The sequence below is a fragment of the Lissotriton helveticus genome, chromosome 6 (genome assembly GCF_964261635.1).
Source record: "Lissotriton helveticus chromosome 6, aLisHel1.1, whole genome shotgun sequence".
NCBI classification, from domain to species: domain Eukaryota; kingdom Metazoa; phylum Chordata; class Amphibia; order Caudata; family Salamandridae; genus Lissotriton; species Lissotriton helveticus.
Window position 1 is genome coordinate 1,754,199,679 of NC_136067.1, and position 16,912 is coordinate 1,754,216,590.

The 16,912-nt window shown below is 42.5% G+C and overlaps 1 protein-coding gene across 2 annotated transcripts in view; it reads right to left on the reverse strand.

The window, feature by feature from the left end:
• Positions 1-16,912, reverse strand: part of PPP1R21 (protein phosphatase 1 regulatory subunit 21) — a 374,265-nt gene that overhangs the window by 72,052 nt on the left and 285,301 nt on the right. For both annotated transcript variants that reach the window (XM_078649644.1, XM_078649645.1), the window contains one exon: positions 2,390-2,506. In XM_078649644.1, the coding sequence (XP_078505770.1) occupies positions 2,390-2,506 (117 nt within the window). The remainder of the gene's footprint in view (positions 1-2,389; positions 2,507-16,912) is intronic.

A 16,912-nucleotide genomic window follows, 5' to 3' on the forward strand; every position in this document is an offset into this window, starting at 1 on the left:
TGTGAACCAGGGGGCAGAAGGTTTACGCTGAGCTGAGTAACGAAAAGATGCAGGGGCTAATTCGTCAACAGCATTGGCGATGGAGTGAGCAAGCTCTTGGGCTGCCTCGTCAGCTTCACTCATAAAAGAGAGCTTGCTGTTCTTTATATATGGAGCAAGGGCTTCGTTAGTAATATTCGTGTAGCTCCTTTTTGGGCCTCTAGTAGAGGCATTCCGAGCATGCAGCTCCACCGAGCCAGAAACCAGCTCAAGAGGTACCGCCAAGTGATCTGACCAAACTAAAGGCACCGGAAGTCCAGCTGAGAGTCTGGGATCGTTGGTGAACACACCATCTAAGATGTGCCCCGCCCGATGAGTAGGACTATTCACCAGTTGGGTACACTCACAGGCTCCAAGTGAGTCCATCAGCATCGCGGTGTCAGTGTCCCCCAAATTATCCAAATGGAAATTCAGGTCCCCCAATATGGTAAAATGGGGTTTGCCAAAGTAAGGTTCAATAATCCTCAGAAGATGACCACTGAAACTGGCTCTCGGGCCAGGTGGTCTGTAAATAAAAATGCCAGTAAAGGAGACCGAAGGAGCACATAGAATGGAAAAATACAGTGCCTCAAAAGGATCCAAGGCCTCAGACAGAGCTTTTATTGTACAAGGCAGAGAGGCTTTGCATAACACAGCTAGCCCCCCCCCCCCCCCTCTACGTTTAGGTCTATCCTGCCTCAACAATTTAAAACCCTCAGGGATGGCCAGTAGTAAATCATGGCCCGACGATTCAGAGGCCCACGTTTCAGTAACAAACATCCAGTCGGGATGTCTATCCGACACAAACTCGTGAAAGGCGATGTTATTTTTCACGAGAGACCTAGCATTAACCAAAAAACCCTTTCATGGTATGATTTACGTAGAAACAGAGAGCTCTCTTGGGTCCAAATTATGGTGTCTCGTCATTTGAGGATTTGGGCAGGGCAAAGAAAAGTGGAAGGGAGATAGTCTGGATGACATAAAGGTGTTACCACTTTTGGCAGAAAAACAGCTCAAGTTCTCAACACCAGTTTGTCTGGAAAGAATGCTGTGTAAGGCAGCTGGACTGGGAGTGTCTGAAGCTTACTCAGGTGATGATCTGACACTATTGCAACCAGGTAGCCCGAAAGACTGTTTTCAGGGTCAAGAGACGCAGTGGGCAGCTTTGTGCACTGGCTCAAATGGGGTGCACATTTGAAAAGTCAAAAGAAATTAGTGTTCCACTATGGCATCACCAAGGGTTTCGGTGGAAACCTTTGCTGTAAACCTTTAAGAAATCTCATCTGTAAAAGCACTCTTAGGTCAAAAAAAAGTGAGGGGGAGAAAAGCTATCCATTACCAATCTAATCAATAATTGGCAATTCCCTAAATTATTGTTGGAAATGTCTTGCTCAACATGCTCCATTGCATTTTGTGTGCCCATGACATTTCCTGGCTACCTGTTCCCATGCTTGCTGTCTCGCAACAACATATCCTTCTGGCTGTGGAGAAAACTGAGCCATCTGCAGTTTCCTCTTTCTCTCTACCGCCATCGCTGGAACATTGCACCGGTCCCAGTACAGGGACAGCAAATTCAGTCGTCTGCAAAAACAGGCTCATAATAAGCAGCAGCATGGCCAGCAGGGTGATGGAGGCTCAATTTACATGCTTTTTTTTAATCACTCACTACAAGGTTTATTTTAGTCCAGGTTGTGTGCTGGCTGTGAGCTACATCAGAACTAGGGGTCCACCAGGAGGAAAAAAAAGCTGTGTTTCACTTCAAAAGTTGGCCGAGAGATAAAGCAACAATATACAGTGTTTTCCTTTCTCAAGCTCTGCATGTATATTTTTTATGAAAGCCTGTGCGTGTCTTATCAGCCTAGTAGTAACCTAACCACGTACATATCACAGAGCACCAACTGCATAGGCTTTGTGCACTTTATACGACATGTTAATTTGCCAAAACCTGTGCACCCATGTTAGATATATATACATACACATATATCTCTTCATCAGGTTTCTTAAAGAGTAGAGAAAGCAGAAAAGAGGCGAGGTAGCCATACTTCTTTCCCTAGGGCAGGGAGCAGGGGTCCAAGTGCTACAGATAACGTGAAATAAGGAAAAGTGTCAGTTGTGTAAGGAAGCATTCACTGCTGCTACTAGTGTTGCACAGTATGTGTCTGTTTGCCTCTGTGTGCATGCATTATATCTTGCACTGCGGCTGTACAGAGCTGCCCTGTTCTTTGTTGTAGGGAACCTTGCGCTGCTGTTGCCCATGCTCCGAATGCATTCTGTGTTAGTTAAATGAGGTAACCACTTTTTCACCATACAAGAGTAAAAACATCATTGATAAGGCTCGTTTTATTTAGAAACAATAACAAACCATGCTTACCTCAGCGTGAAAATGGACGGACTTGCTATCAGCCAGCTGTAGCTGCGTTGTAATTTCCACTATTCTTGACATGTAATGATTTTTTATCAGATCTTCGCGAGAATCTGCGTCTGTGGGCTGTAATATAAAAAAAAAACTCAAGCTGTTACACTCATGCCTGGAAAATAAATTCTGCTGGAACCATAAAGCCACATTTCACTTGTATAAAACCAGTGAAAAACAGGAGTTACCATAGCTAACTATAACTTACGCCCCCACAATGCACTGATTATGACCTCAAATATTAAATTTACTTTTTTTGTTTATTGATACAGGAGGCGTTCCGCACAGCCTCCTCACCTGGTTGATTTCAGTACAGGGGGCCCCATCCCCCGGGCTTTTATTTTTTAATACACAAGGGGGGCACGCAGTCCACCTCCCCTGGCCGATTTGGACCGCGGGGGAAGTCTCAAGGCCCCCACGGTTCCTCCCTGTAGTCATCCTGGCTCTTGCTGGAGCCGCCATTGCTATCACACACAGGGAGCTGTTAAATAAGAAGCTCCCCATGTATGAAAGCAATCTTTCCGTTTCCCTGCTCGCTTGACAGCAGCCAGGGAAACAGACAAATGCTCCACTTCTAGCAAGTGAGAGCATTTCTCAGCTCTCGCTTGCTGAAAGGGGAGTATTTGCGGTGGCTTGGCGGGAGCTGTTAAAGCTCCCACTAAGCCACAGCAAACAGCTATGTCCTGGGGGTGGGCACCTTGTGATGTAGCAGGAGCCGGTCCTATGGGGTGGCAGTCCCTAGGGCCATATATGGCTCAAGAAGGAGGAGCGCATGGTGCCCCTCTTTGAATGCAGTATGGCCTGCCACCAAAAACGGTCCGAAAGGGGGGACGTGTGCGAACCCCCCACCGCCCCCCATTTAAAAAACACAATTTTGTCCCGGGAGATGGAGGTCCCTGGGTGGGGGGGGTGATAGCCCGGAGAGGCGGTGGTCCCTGGGGCTGGGGGGTGGGGTCACGAAGTCCCCCGATTTATTTCACATTAAGCCCGGGGAGGTGGAGGTCCTTGGGCATGGTGGGGCTCCGCAAAGACCCCCCATTTCTTTTCAATGAGCCCTGGAGAGGTGGCGGTGCCTGGGGCACTAGGAGGGGTGCCCGTGCGTGCCCCTACTATATCATTTCATTTAATCTCGCATGTCCCCAGGACCTGGTCCACCCAGAGGCTAAATAATAGGGGGGCGAGGGAGCCCGTGCTTCTTTTTTTTAAATTATGTTTCAGCAGGAGCCATAGCCCCAGCACAGCTCCTACTGATTATTATTTTTTTAGACCTTTTTTCCCCTGGACTTACCTCCATCTCCCCAGAGGACTAGGAGGTCAGGGTATTCCTACCCTGCCCCTTCTCTCTTCCCGCTTTTTGTGGAACAAGGCTGATGCAGGGTCCCAAGATGGCTGCCAACACTTCCTGGTTTGAAGTGTTATACAAGCAGAAGCAAAAGACTCAATCTTCCAACATGGAGACACACCTTAAAACATTTTATTTTGAGTGAAGGGCATTTTTAAGATTGGCTGTCCTAAAAGCTCAGCAGCTTTCACATCAACCATAGATATTCCCACTACAAACTCACACATGTAATGCTTCTGAACAGCTCCTTACATTTTGTTCTTTACACACCAGCTTTGTTGTTAATCTCACAATTAGTAGTTCTTCTTCCATAATGGAGCCAATATAGTATAACACAAAAAATTAGTTTTTCTCTTTTAAATCTGTCCACTGCTAGCTTTATTTAATTTATAGGGTATGTTGCCTATGGCATTCCTACTTTATTTGCGCATGGGAACTGTTGATTACTCGAAGGATTTGTGTATGTGTGTGTATATATATATATATTCACTGAAAAAACCATAGGTTATAGACCATATATAGTTAGGAATTAGCATTTAGAAAACCTTATTTTACTCACACAAAACCATTGAAATTCCATATATAGTTAGTTGCACTAACTATATATCGCGCACCCGCAATCCACTGCTGATGATGTCACATATTACATCATTCATGACATGGTCAGTGACATCACTGATGACATCACTGATGACATCTCAAATGACATCACTGATGACATCACTGATAACAACATCCAGTGATTTTTTGTTTCTATAAAGTTTAAATATGTCTTACATATTGAAGAATGAGTGGATGTGTAAGTGTCTGGACGAAGGATTTAGTAGGTGCATGACTGACTGTATGAGTGAGTGATTAAATGTGTCTCACTGACTGCATGGGTTAGTGACTAAACTGTCTTAATTTGTGCATCATTATGTCTGTTGTGCTGTAAGCTGCTGCATGTGTTGATCAGTAGCTATATGAGTAACTATATGGGTTATTGATTGATTGCCCAAGTATTTGTATGGGAGACTGAGTGTGTGTGTGGCTAGCTGGGAGGTGTGTGACTCTGTGCAGATCAATCTGTACTTGTATCAATGATTGTATAAGAAGGTAAGTATGTGTTAGTATATGTTTGAAAATGTAAGGTGCTCTATGTTTAACTGCATAGACAAGAAAATGGAAGTGTCATTGATTCTTTACAGGACTGACTAGGTGTGTGAGTAACTCCATGGATGAGTGGCAGACTGTGAGTGTCTGTATAGGTGTATGAGTGCATATGATAGTGTTGTAAAGATGAGTGATTGTATGTATGAATGATTGTATGGGTGAATGAGTGAAGGTGTGTGTAGACGTAGCAATCAGTGAGTGCGTATGTAGTAACTAGTATTGGTGTGTCAATGGTTTCAAAAATTATACTCTCTTTTTAACACTGGGTGAAACAGAGGTTATATTAAAATGTGAGGAGATGCATTGTATTGTCACATGAATGATATCATCAGTGATGTGGTCATTGATGTCAAATGAGATGTCATCAGTGATGTCATCAGTGATGTCATTTGAGATGTCATCAGTGATGTCATCAGTGATGTCACTGACCATGTCATGAATGATGTAATATGTGACATCATCAGCAGTGGATTGCGGGTGCGCGATATATAGTTAGTGCAACTAACTATATATGGAATTTCAATGGTTTTGTGTGAGTAAAATAAGGTTTTCTAAATGCTAATTCCTAACTATATATGGTCTATAACCTATGGTTTTTTCAGTGAATTTTCAAGGTTTTGTAAATGCTAATTCCTAACTATATATGGTCTATAACCTATGGTTTTTTCTGTAAATTTCATTGGTTTTTTAACAGCTAATATCTGTAGCTGTAAAATGTATTCTTCTTTAAATCCAAAAATATATTTTATATGTTTATGAATAATTTTTTTTTTTTTATATTTTTTTTTCTTCGTTCCCGCTTCGCGAATCGGGAAGCTTCCCGTTAGCTGACCTTGATGCCGCGAAATAGACCGCGAGCCGGTAAACGTTTCTTTACCGCAAGTGCCGCGTTAGAAAACAACATCGTGACGCCTCCCGTCCGCATGACGTTTCACGTTGTCGCGTGATACGTCATATGACGTGCTACGTTAGCGAACTGGTACGCGAAGCGAGTCGCAAAGCGCAGGTTTCTGGAAGCAAACCGGGAGGCCCTGCAAAGCGCTTAACGTAAACACAGCAAGTCATGTGACTTGGTAATAACACTTTTCATTGGTTCATTTCACTTCTCAGTTCATTTCACTTTTGGTTTCCTAATGATGTAAGACTAGGTCATATAATCTAAAATGAACACTTTTGATTGGTTGAGAACTCTTGTTTTTCCCAAATGATGAAAATCCCTCCTTCTTTCCTCACTCTTTCATCATTGTGAGAGAAAGACCCTTTGTGATCACTGAGCAATGGCTTCTTTAGTAGCTTCAGCTGGTGCTTCCCCACCACCTCCACCACATCCAAGGAAGAGTGGACCACCTGCTCAAGTTATAATTCAACAAGAAGAGGAAGAAGAGGAACAGGACGACGAGCACGAAGAGAGGCAGTTTTTGCCTGAGCAGCCCAGGACGTCTCACCGGAAAGAAAACTTCATTTGGCAATTTTTTAAAATTCCCAAAGGTCAGAAAAAAGTAAATGCAAGATACGTAACTTGCCTTATATGTCAAGATAGACTGTCCAGAGGAACCGAGAAAAAATACAGTTTCGGAAACTACACAATGCATCGCCATATGACTAGGTGGCATCCTAACAACTACAGTGCTGCACAGTTTCGGAACGACCTAGATAATCTCCCTATTATGGCCAGAAGATCTGTTGTACCGGAAGTAACGGGACCAGAGGGCAGGGAGATGGTGCCAAATATACAAATGAAATTTGGTGAAGTAAAACACATCTGCGTATTTTGCGATGGATTCATTTCCTACGGAGAAAAAAGCATCACTCTGATCAACAGAGCTATTGACTATCATATGCAAGTTTGTACGAAACGCCCAAAATAATAAATACTTCTTTTTTTGTTTTGTTGCTCCTGTTGAGCCCTTTACAATGAATCGTTTTCATTGCCCCCTCCAAGAAAAACCCCAAAAAATATAAAACTGTTCAGAAAAATTCAAAAAAAGTAAAAAAATGTTCCGAAAAATAATAAAAAAAATATAAAACAACAAAAACAATAAAAAAAAAAAAAGTTCTTTTCAGAACTACCTCCCCGTTATTAAAAAATTGGTACAATATTTGGAACTGTGCCAACCTCTATTTCTCTTAGTTCGCTTCCCAGTTCGCTCGCCGGTACGCGAACCAGAAGCGAACCAAAAACAGTAAGTATAAGGGAAGGAAACAGACACTTATGTTAAAAGAAAGACAGCTATAGGGGAGTAAACTAGAGATACTATTACCCGTAATCCACTGCTGATGATGTCACATATTACATCATTCATGACATGCTCAGTGACATCATCAGCAGAGGATTGCGGGTTTTTTGGCAACGTGCCTTATCCACGGTTTAATAACGCTGCCTTTTGCTTTATATAAGTTTTCAAATTGTATGAAATATATACCAATAGGTCGTTATGAACCTTTAGGTAGTGCTTTTCTTCATGAGGTCTGGTCGCTTCCATACACATACAGATGTTTCAAAGATGATCAAGAAGTTTATCTGAATGGAGAGGAATGCACTGAGACGCCAGATCATTCACTAATGTGTAGGCACATACAGTTACACGGTTCATGCAACAAACACCGACCAAATATGGCTTGCGTGTTGCAAGGCACGCCAGTTCCTGCTATCATCCCCACGTTCAAGTTGTTGGAAAATGGTAGTTATTTGATGCTCAATAATGAAGATTGTTCTGAGTTAATTAAAAGTATTCCTTTTATCGTAACAGTAAGTGAACGGGTTATTTGCTGCAGAAATGTTCTATTTCCTCCCACACATGAACATAGGGAGTTTTCAATCTGGCCACAAATACCAACCTTGGGACAGATTTCAACGGCATGGCAAGAATAAGAGCTCTTTTGTCTCAGAGAGAGGTGGCCTTGAGTTCGGCCCGTGAAACTTTCGTGCTTCACATAGCGAACACCCGTACAGAGGTGCAGACCCTTTTCAATTCAGATTTGCCTTTCAATTTCAGCAAGATGGTTCCGACTATCTTTAACGCATCCTCCACAAAGACCCTGGCGCACTTTTTTAAAGTTGTTACCAGTGGTCTCGTGACTTCATTTGAGAAAATCTTTGGAGTCATCCCTGCTTCCTTTCATTCTATTTTCTCCACTCTGGTTCGTGGATTGGCATTTTTACTTGCATTACCAGTGGACGCTCTTGTGCTTTTTTACATTTTTAAATATGGATGTCCCTCCTATGCAACCTCCCACCCTGCAGCTGCTGACACTGTTCCGCAATCGCATGCTAGAATATTATGGCACAATGCCGTTGGCGAAATTAAGCACGGCATATGGATTATCTTTTCGATTCTCCTACTTCACCTGTGTCCAGCCTGTATTTCACTGCCTGACCTGTGATTTCGATTGGGCCATTGATTTGTGTCTCTGCGGACCGGTTTCTCCTGACGTCGACTTTAATCAGCTGATGACTCCTATCATTACTCACGAGTTGGTTTGTCCTGGCGAAAGGATTATGGCTGTGGCATTGATGCATGGACTACTTGGTCCCTGGAATTTACTGGCGGCAGCACAGTCTTTCTTGGAACAGAGCTTTCTTGAAAACCCACCGAGCTGTCCTCTGATGGTGATAGAGGATCCGGTGCTGGGAGAGCACGTATGTTCTTTTCCGCTTTTAAATTGGATGGCTGAACTGTTTTCGGATGAAGACGGTGACTTCCTATTGGAGGCTGTTGCAGCTTATTTTGCATACACAGTTATGTCATAGACCTTTTTCATGTTTGATATGCTGAGTACTAGCATTTCATTGACAATTCATTGACTTATTTGTCAAGTTTTTATTATTTACCTTGCCTATTGGCTTAAGACTCGATAAAGTACTTGGCTGTTTTATTTTTCTTTAGCATTAAATTTTCCTAGTTTTTAATGCTTTACCTTGCGGACCGTCCACATATAAACTTGCAATCTGCTCTCATGAGATGGCACTTCTATTATCTTATTCAGTTCGTTTCCGGATCATGGGGAGGTGTCATCTAGGTCCTGGATATCTTTACACCGTGTTAAGTTAGCATGGGCTCATTACCGGTTTAAACGCCATTTTTCCTTTTTTGCAACTTCTGCACACGACACTTAGTTGTTGCTTTAGCTTTCCACCTAGTAGTTCATCGTGGTTTACATGAGAATAATATGTTATTGCTCTACTATCTGCTTTGCTTGTTAAACTATATCTGTACAGCGAGTGCTAAAGTTTCAAGAACAACACGATACAGAATTGTTATGAGGTCTGATCTCCACGACTTCATACTCATAACATAAGTGCAACTTCTGCCAATTCTGGGCATGAGGCGGGTTTTATATTGCTTTGCCGAACACACATACACAACAGTTGATGCGGTTCACATGAAGAGAGAGCTGGTGTATGCTGATGTGATTCCTTCAAATCTAAGACACTAAAGTATGGGCACGCCCTAAACCAACACAAAGAGACCTTCTTAGCAAATAACATAATATGTGTATTAGGGAGGGTGAGATATAAGCAGCCGCGGGCCGTGGAGGGAGTTACGGTGGAGCCCTCTCTACCTTGCTCCTCCCCCTCCCCGCCCCACCGTAACTCCCTCCACGGCCCGCGGCTGCTTATAAGTGTTGCTAACTCTTATTCATTTACAGCATGTTAACATACTGTCACCATTCGCTTTTTATGTACTAGTAACTATGCTGGTAATTTTGCTACTGATAATATGTGTACTTGTATTCTCCACCCTGCTTCTCCCCCTCCCCGCCTCCCTGCCTCACCGTAACTCCCTCCACGGCCCGCGGCTGCTTATAAGTGTTGCTAACTCTTATTCATTTACAGCATGTTAACATACTATCACCATTCGCTTTTTATGTACTAGTAACTATGCTGGTAATTTTGCTACTGATAATATGTGTACTTGTATTATCTAAGATACTACGCCTGAGAAGACGGCATTAGTAAATAAACATTTCAAATACACATGTGTTCTTCTTAACTCCATGTTCTGGTTTCTAAGAAATATATAACGACCGACTGTTCATGAGTTCCACGTATCCGGAGGTACTATAAGTTCATATTCTGGATTGTCTAAACATTGAGAGTTTGTTATATCCAATGTGACACTGTACCTAGCTTGCTAAGGAGTTTTTGATTACTAACGTGAGTTTTGGGACACCCTAATTCGCCGAGGTTCCAATCCTCTGTCCACAGTTCTGTGTGAGAACAGAAACCCTGCGACAGGGGCACCCCCGACCCTTGCTGGAGCTTCATCACACTTGCGATACAACTCCAGCAATGCGCCACCTTTACGGCACAGATACATCACGCATCTGTGCTGTTTTTGCCCCATGATGCGCCGCATTGTAAATGCAGCACACCATAGGTGACGGAACAGCGGCACAGAATGACTAACACATCCCTGGTGATGCGCCAGTCATCATAAATGTATCCCTATGCTTCTTATCTTGTTAGAGATGAACCGCCATATGTATCATCAAAGTTTTTTGCATTTCCTAAATAGCGAACTTTAAGGAATAAATAGCGATTCTTTACCATTCCTAGTTTGCGATTAGCTATTTGCTAATTACAAATTACCCATTCATTTCCTTCATTTCCATAGGGTGGTTGGACTCACTTTTAGCTCGAACGGCTGAATGGATTTCCACGAAACTTGGCAAAATTGTAGGGACTGGTAGCCCGATGTGCCTTTGCTATGTCTCAAGATATATGCTCCAGTGGTTTTTACGAAAATTAACTTTGAAAAATATATATTGGGCTACATTGGCCTATATATATGTTGGAGCCCAAATGTAGCCCAATGTAGCCCAATGAAGCCCAATGTAGCCCAAAGATGGCCGCCAGACACACAAAAAAACAAATGTAGCCCAAATATCAGCCAGATGTAGCCCAACTATAGCCCAGTGACAGAATGACCAATCAGCTTCGCAAACCTCCGTTACGCGAAGCGGAGCGCTGTTACAGATATATATCTTTTTTTGAACGTTAATTTCTCAAAATCCACTGGAGCACATATATTGAGACCTAGCAAAGGCACATCGGGCTACCAGTCCCTAATATTTTGCCAAGTTTCGTGCAAATCCATTCAGCCGTTCGATTATTATTATTATTTTTTTTTTTTGCCCCGCGGGGCCCTTTTAAAACCTCCACATCAAACCTAGGGGGTCAGCGAGGATCTACTATGCCCCCTTATAGTTATTTCCCCCTTTGTTTTGACCTCCTCTTGTCTCTCGATCCTACCGAGAGACAAGATGGCGGCCGCTACGGACTTTTTGGAATGTTGACAGACGCCGGAGAACCAATCAGCTTCGCTTCACAAAGCTCCGTTGCGCGTAAAGTACGCGTCCTGGGACGCTGCCAGGTCCGCTGTTACAGATATATATCTTTTTTTAAACGTTAATTTCTCAAAATCCACTGGAGCACATATATTGAGACCTACAAAAGGCACATCGGGCTACCAGTCCCTACAATTTTGCCAAGTTTCGTGCAAATCCATTCAGCCGTTAGGGCTAAAAGTGAGGCCAACCGCCCTATGGAAAACTCAATGTTAAAAACACGTTTTGGGACCCCCCTTTTTTCTCGGCCCCCCCTTGACGAACCCCCCCCAAATTTTCAAGGGCTGCTCAGAAACAAAATGTGCCATTTTCCTGAAAATTTCAGCCAATTCCGTCCACAAACGCCAAAGTTATTAGACATAGAATTTTCAAAAATCCCATAGAGAAAAAATCCTAACTATATATACCTACTGGCGACCGCCAGTAGGTAATATATATATATATATATATATATATATATATATATATATATGAATTTATTTTAATGACTCTGCGACTACTGAACATATTTACACCAAATAAGAAAAAGGAACTTCTCTGGACCAATATCTGCCTTTCTGCCACATTTAATGTAATTCAGTTCCTTAGGGGGAAAACATGTTTTGGGACCCCCTCCTTTTTCTCCCTGTGAAACTTAAAAGACAGCAGCTGAAGTGAACGTCCTATTAGTTTTGAAGATTTCGCTAAGATATGTTAAACAACGCCAAAGTTATTCGCAAAACAAAAAACAGCTCTTCCTATGGAAACTAGAAAAATCGTTTTTTTGATAATAACTTTGGCGCCGTTTGATTAATCTTCAAGAAAGTCTCAAACCTAGTGTGCAACTCACTTCAGCAGCTGTCTGGAAACTTTCTGGGTGATTCGTCAAGTGGCGGCCAAGAAAAAGGGGGTCCCAAAATGTGTTTTCCCCATGCAATTTTAGATACGGATTTTAGACAAGACTATAGCCAGAACCACTGAACGGAATTACACCAAATTTGGCAGAAAGCTATATCTTGGTACAGAAAGAATGCTTGTTGTAATTTGGGGTAAATCTGTTTAGTAGTTTCAGATTTATATATATCTAGAAAGGTGGACCCACTGCGAATGATCGGTGGTTCCACATGTCAACAGCAATGCTGTGATTTTGTCAATCGGAACATAGTCACCGGGGGAGGGGGGTGTAATAAAGTGTAAAAAGATTATAAGAGGTCAGCGTAGAGGTAACCTCACCCTATGGGACTGATGGAGGGGTCTGTGAGGGACCCCTTATGACCCCTCCATTAGCACATCCATACAGCCACTCTAACACCCGTTCAAAACCCATAAAACACTCACACACCCACTCACAGACCCACACAGCCAGTCACACACCTACTTACACACCCAACCCACACAACCACTCACACACCCAGGTCACAGAGACGCTATAGTTAGTAAACAGAAATAAAAAATGTAGAAATTCGCCAAAAAAATACAAAGGTTACAGGAAAGTTCTAGCTAGGAAATAAACTTAAAAAAACCTTAGAAATACACTGGAAAAAAACAGGTTACAGGGTTGTTATAGTTAGGTTCAGATTTTATACACACAAAACCATAGAAATTCAGTAATAGTTATCTCAAGTAGCTACACCTTGTGCCCTAAGGTAACTATAACTCGCATCCTCGCCATGCACTTCTAATTACCCTACATATCACATCACTCAAGACATCTGGGTCTGGCGGCTTAGTGACTAATTTGTCCACTGTAGGGGTTTGTGTTCAACTTCATGGTCACAGGTTCAAATCCAGGCAGGTTCACTCTGCCTTTCATCCTTCAGAGATAAAATGAGTATCACTGAGTTGGGTAGCAACAAACCTCTGTTATTCAGCACCTAAATACCCTTGGGTGAACGTACGCTTTACAAATACATATGTTACGTTCTATGACATCATTGATAACAGCACTGCAATATTTCCAGTTAAATTATTGATAAGGAAACTGCATGGAGGGGGCACATTTTAAATCTTATGCCACATGGCAGCTAACACGTAAATCTCCTCCCAGCCGGTGGGAGATTTAAACATGCTCCTGCCTGCTGGGAGCAGGCTTGTGTTCTGTTTTCCTGTTCACACTCATGCAGGCAGGGAAACAAAACAAATAGTTTCTTACCCGTCGGTGTAGTTTTGCAGCTTGAAGAATTTTCTGGATTCACTATGCTGTGCCTTATTCTGCCATCTAGTGGTTGGGTCGGGAATTGTAGTATTTTCCCTTTTTTTAAATGTTTACTTTGTTGTTGGTGGGAAGTCCCACCTTTAGTAGCCAACTTCAGATTCTTTTTTCTTTGTCATTTGTTTCCATTCTTCCTCCGTATGGTTCTCTTCCTTGGCGGAGGAGGGTGGGTTCGCTAGTGAATCCCAAAAATTCTTCAAGCTGCAAAACGACACCGACAGGTAAGGTACTATTTGTTTTGCAGCGTGAATTCACTATGCTGTGCATAGACTTTGTAGCGGTTTAGTGGTGGCTGGGTGGAAGATAAACTTTGGTTTGTAAATAGATGCTGTAAGACCCTCTGTCCTACTTGTGCTTCATTGTTCATTTGAATGTTCACACCGTAATGTTAATTGAATGTGTGTACAGAAGACCATGTTGCAGCAATGCAAATAGCTTGAATCTGAGTGTTTGCAAGAAATGCAATTGTTGCTGCTTATTTTCTAGTTGAATGCACCCGTGGCGATTCCTGTAAAGTTTTTCCTGCTTGCTTGTGGCACAATTGTATGACTTGTGCTATCCATCTTGCAATTGTGTTTTTGGTTACTAGTCTTCCCAGAAAGGTTTTGCAAAGGATACGAATAACTGTTTTGTTTTCCTATATTCTTTAGTTTTTTTCCCCACGTAATACATGACTGCTCTCCTTGCGTCAAGTGTGTGTAAAGCTCTTTCCGCTTTGTCCTTTGGGTTTTGAAAGAAACTTGGTATCCGTGTACTCTGATTTATGTGGAATTTGGATACCACCTTTGGCATGAATTGTGGATCTGTGATCATGACAATTCTGTTACTATGTATTTGAAAGTAGGGTTCCTGTAGTGTTAGTGCCTGTAGTTCGCTAACTCTACGTATTGGTGTTATTGCCACTAAAAATGCTGTTTTTATTGTAAGCATTTGCAGTGTGCTTTGTGCAGTGGTTCGAAAAGTGCCTTAATTAATTGTGCTAGAACAATGTTTAGATTCCATGTTGGTGCTGGCACCATTTTTGGTGGTGCAATTCTTTTGCCCCTTCCAGGAACCGTTTGACCACCTGTGAGGTGAAGAAACTCTTCCCTGTTTTCCCTCGTTTACGCGACGATTGCTGCTAAGTATACATATGGTGATGTAAAGAATAATTTACTTTGTAGTAAATGTATGAGGTATTTTAGCACTGGCCTTTCTTTTGAGATTTTTGTTGACAGACGTATTTTAAGACACCATTGTGTGTATCTTTTCCATTTTGCTCTGTAACATTTTCTTGTTGTTGGTTTTCTAGCTTCTCTTAGAACAGCTACTGTAGTTTTGGGTAGTTTAAGCTGTGCGAATTCTAAGTCTTCAAGAGCCATGCTGCTAGGCCTAGGGTCTATGGGTGAAGTATTTTCCTGTTTTGCATTGTTAGCAAATCTTTTCTGGTTGGGATTTTGTGCATTGATCCCTGCGAGATTTCCATTAGTTCCGAGAACCATGTCTGTCTGGCACATTGTGGTGCTATGGCAATCATTGCCATCCTGCTGACTCGGCATGTGCTGATTTGTTTGTTCAGCAATGGTATTGGGGGATAAGCGTACACAAATATCCCTGACCAGTCTATCCATAGCGCATTCCCCAGGGACTGTTTGCAGGGTCGCCTGGATTCGAGGTTTTGGCATTTTGCATTCTGGGGTGCTGCAAATAGGCCTATCTGTGGACTTCCCCATTTTTTGAAAATTCTTTACACTTCTGTTTGGTTCAGTTCCCACTTGTGGGATGCTGCTGTTTGTCTGCTCAGCCTGCCTGCTTCTAGATTGTCCTTCCTTGGTAGGTGAATCGCTAACATATCTATTCTTTTTGGGATTGCCCATCTCCACATCAGCTGTGCTAGATTGGATAGTGCTACAGAGTGAGTCCCTCCTTGTTTGTTTATGTAAAACATAGTTGTAGTGTTGTCTATATGTAGCAACACCTTTTTCCCGTACAGCTCTTTCTGAAACGCTTTTAAGGCTAAGAACACTGTTTTTAGTTCCAAGATATTGATGTGTGTCACCCCATCTTGTGGTGACCACAAACCCCTTATTTTGAGATTGTCCATGTGTGCTCCCCATCCTATTAGGAACACATCTGTTGTTATGGTCACTGTTGGTGTTGGAGGTGTGAAAGGTCTCCCCTGTGCTATATTTGCTCTGTTCCACCATGTCATCTCCTGATTAACCTTGTTTGTGACAACCACTAGATCCTCCCAACTCTCTGTAGCTTGTGACCATTGTGTTTGTGTACCTGAGAGACACAAGAGACCTTCTCAATCATCTGACTCAAATAGTCTACTCGGAAACCAATATGATCTTGGTAGGGATGGACGTAGAGAGTCTCTACACAAGTTTGCCACAACAAAAAACTTTGAATACCTTAGAGACCCTACTTTTCAACATGGACTGGAATTACAAAACTCCTCGACATTTTGTATTAGAATGTTGCAGACTTGCACTGACCGAATATTTCTTTCAATACAACACGACACTGTACAGGCAGTGTCACGGGACTTCCATGGGCAGCACATTTGCCCCGAGTGTGGCTGGACTATATGTCAGTAACTTCGAAGAATTGTTTGTTAACAACATAGACAACCCTTTCCAACGCCACATATATTTTTGGAAGCGTTACATAGGCGATATTCTCATTTGGGAGGGAGATATGGAAAGTCTGAAAAGCTTTCACACGTGGCTAAACACACGGGACGAGTGGCTAAAATTTACGTATACTGCCAGCAAAAAAAGCCTTGATTTCCTAGACATAGCCATATATGTGGAGAATGACCTTCTACATACGAGGACATTCTTCAAACCTACTGCTAAAAACAGCCTGTTGTCTTTCAACAGTTTTCACCCCGCCCACTGAGGGAAAACCTTCCCTACAGCCAATTCCTCAGATTACGCAGGAATTGCAGCAAGACGTAGGAATACAAGTCACAAGCTAGTGAACTCTGCAAGAAACTTGCAGAACGAGATTACCCCAAAAAGGTGATCAAGAAATGCAAAAAGAGAGCCAGGAACCAAAACAGAGAAGGCTTACTCGAAACAGCAAATAGAACGCCACAGGAAGATCTTCTAACGTGTGTAACAACGTACAGTCCAGCATCGAACAATGTGAAGAAAATCGTAAATAAAAACTGGCGCATCTTAACCTCTGCAAACATATCATGGCCAAAACCAAGATTCGCAAACAAACGAACCCGCAATTTGAAAGACATCCTGGTTCACGCGAGACCACCTCCAACGACATCACAAAATCAGACTAACTTGTGGGACCTTGCACCAATTACAGGACACTATCCATGCGGATCGTGTTCAGTCTGCAAACTAACAAAACCGACCAAAGAAATTCAACTCTTACCACACCAAAAATGGACTATGAAGAGTCATACAAATTGTAATACGAGCCATGTAATATACATGAT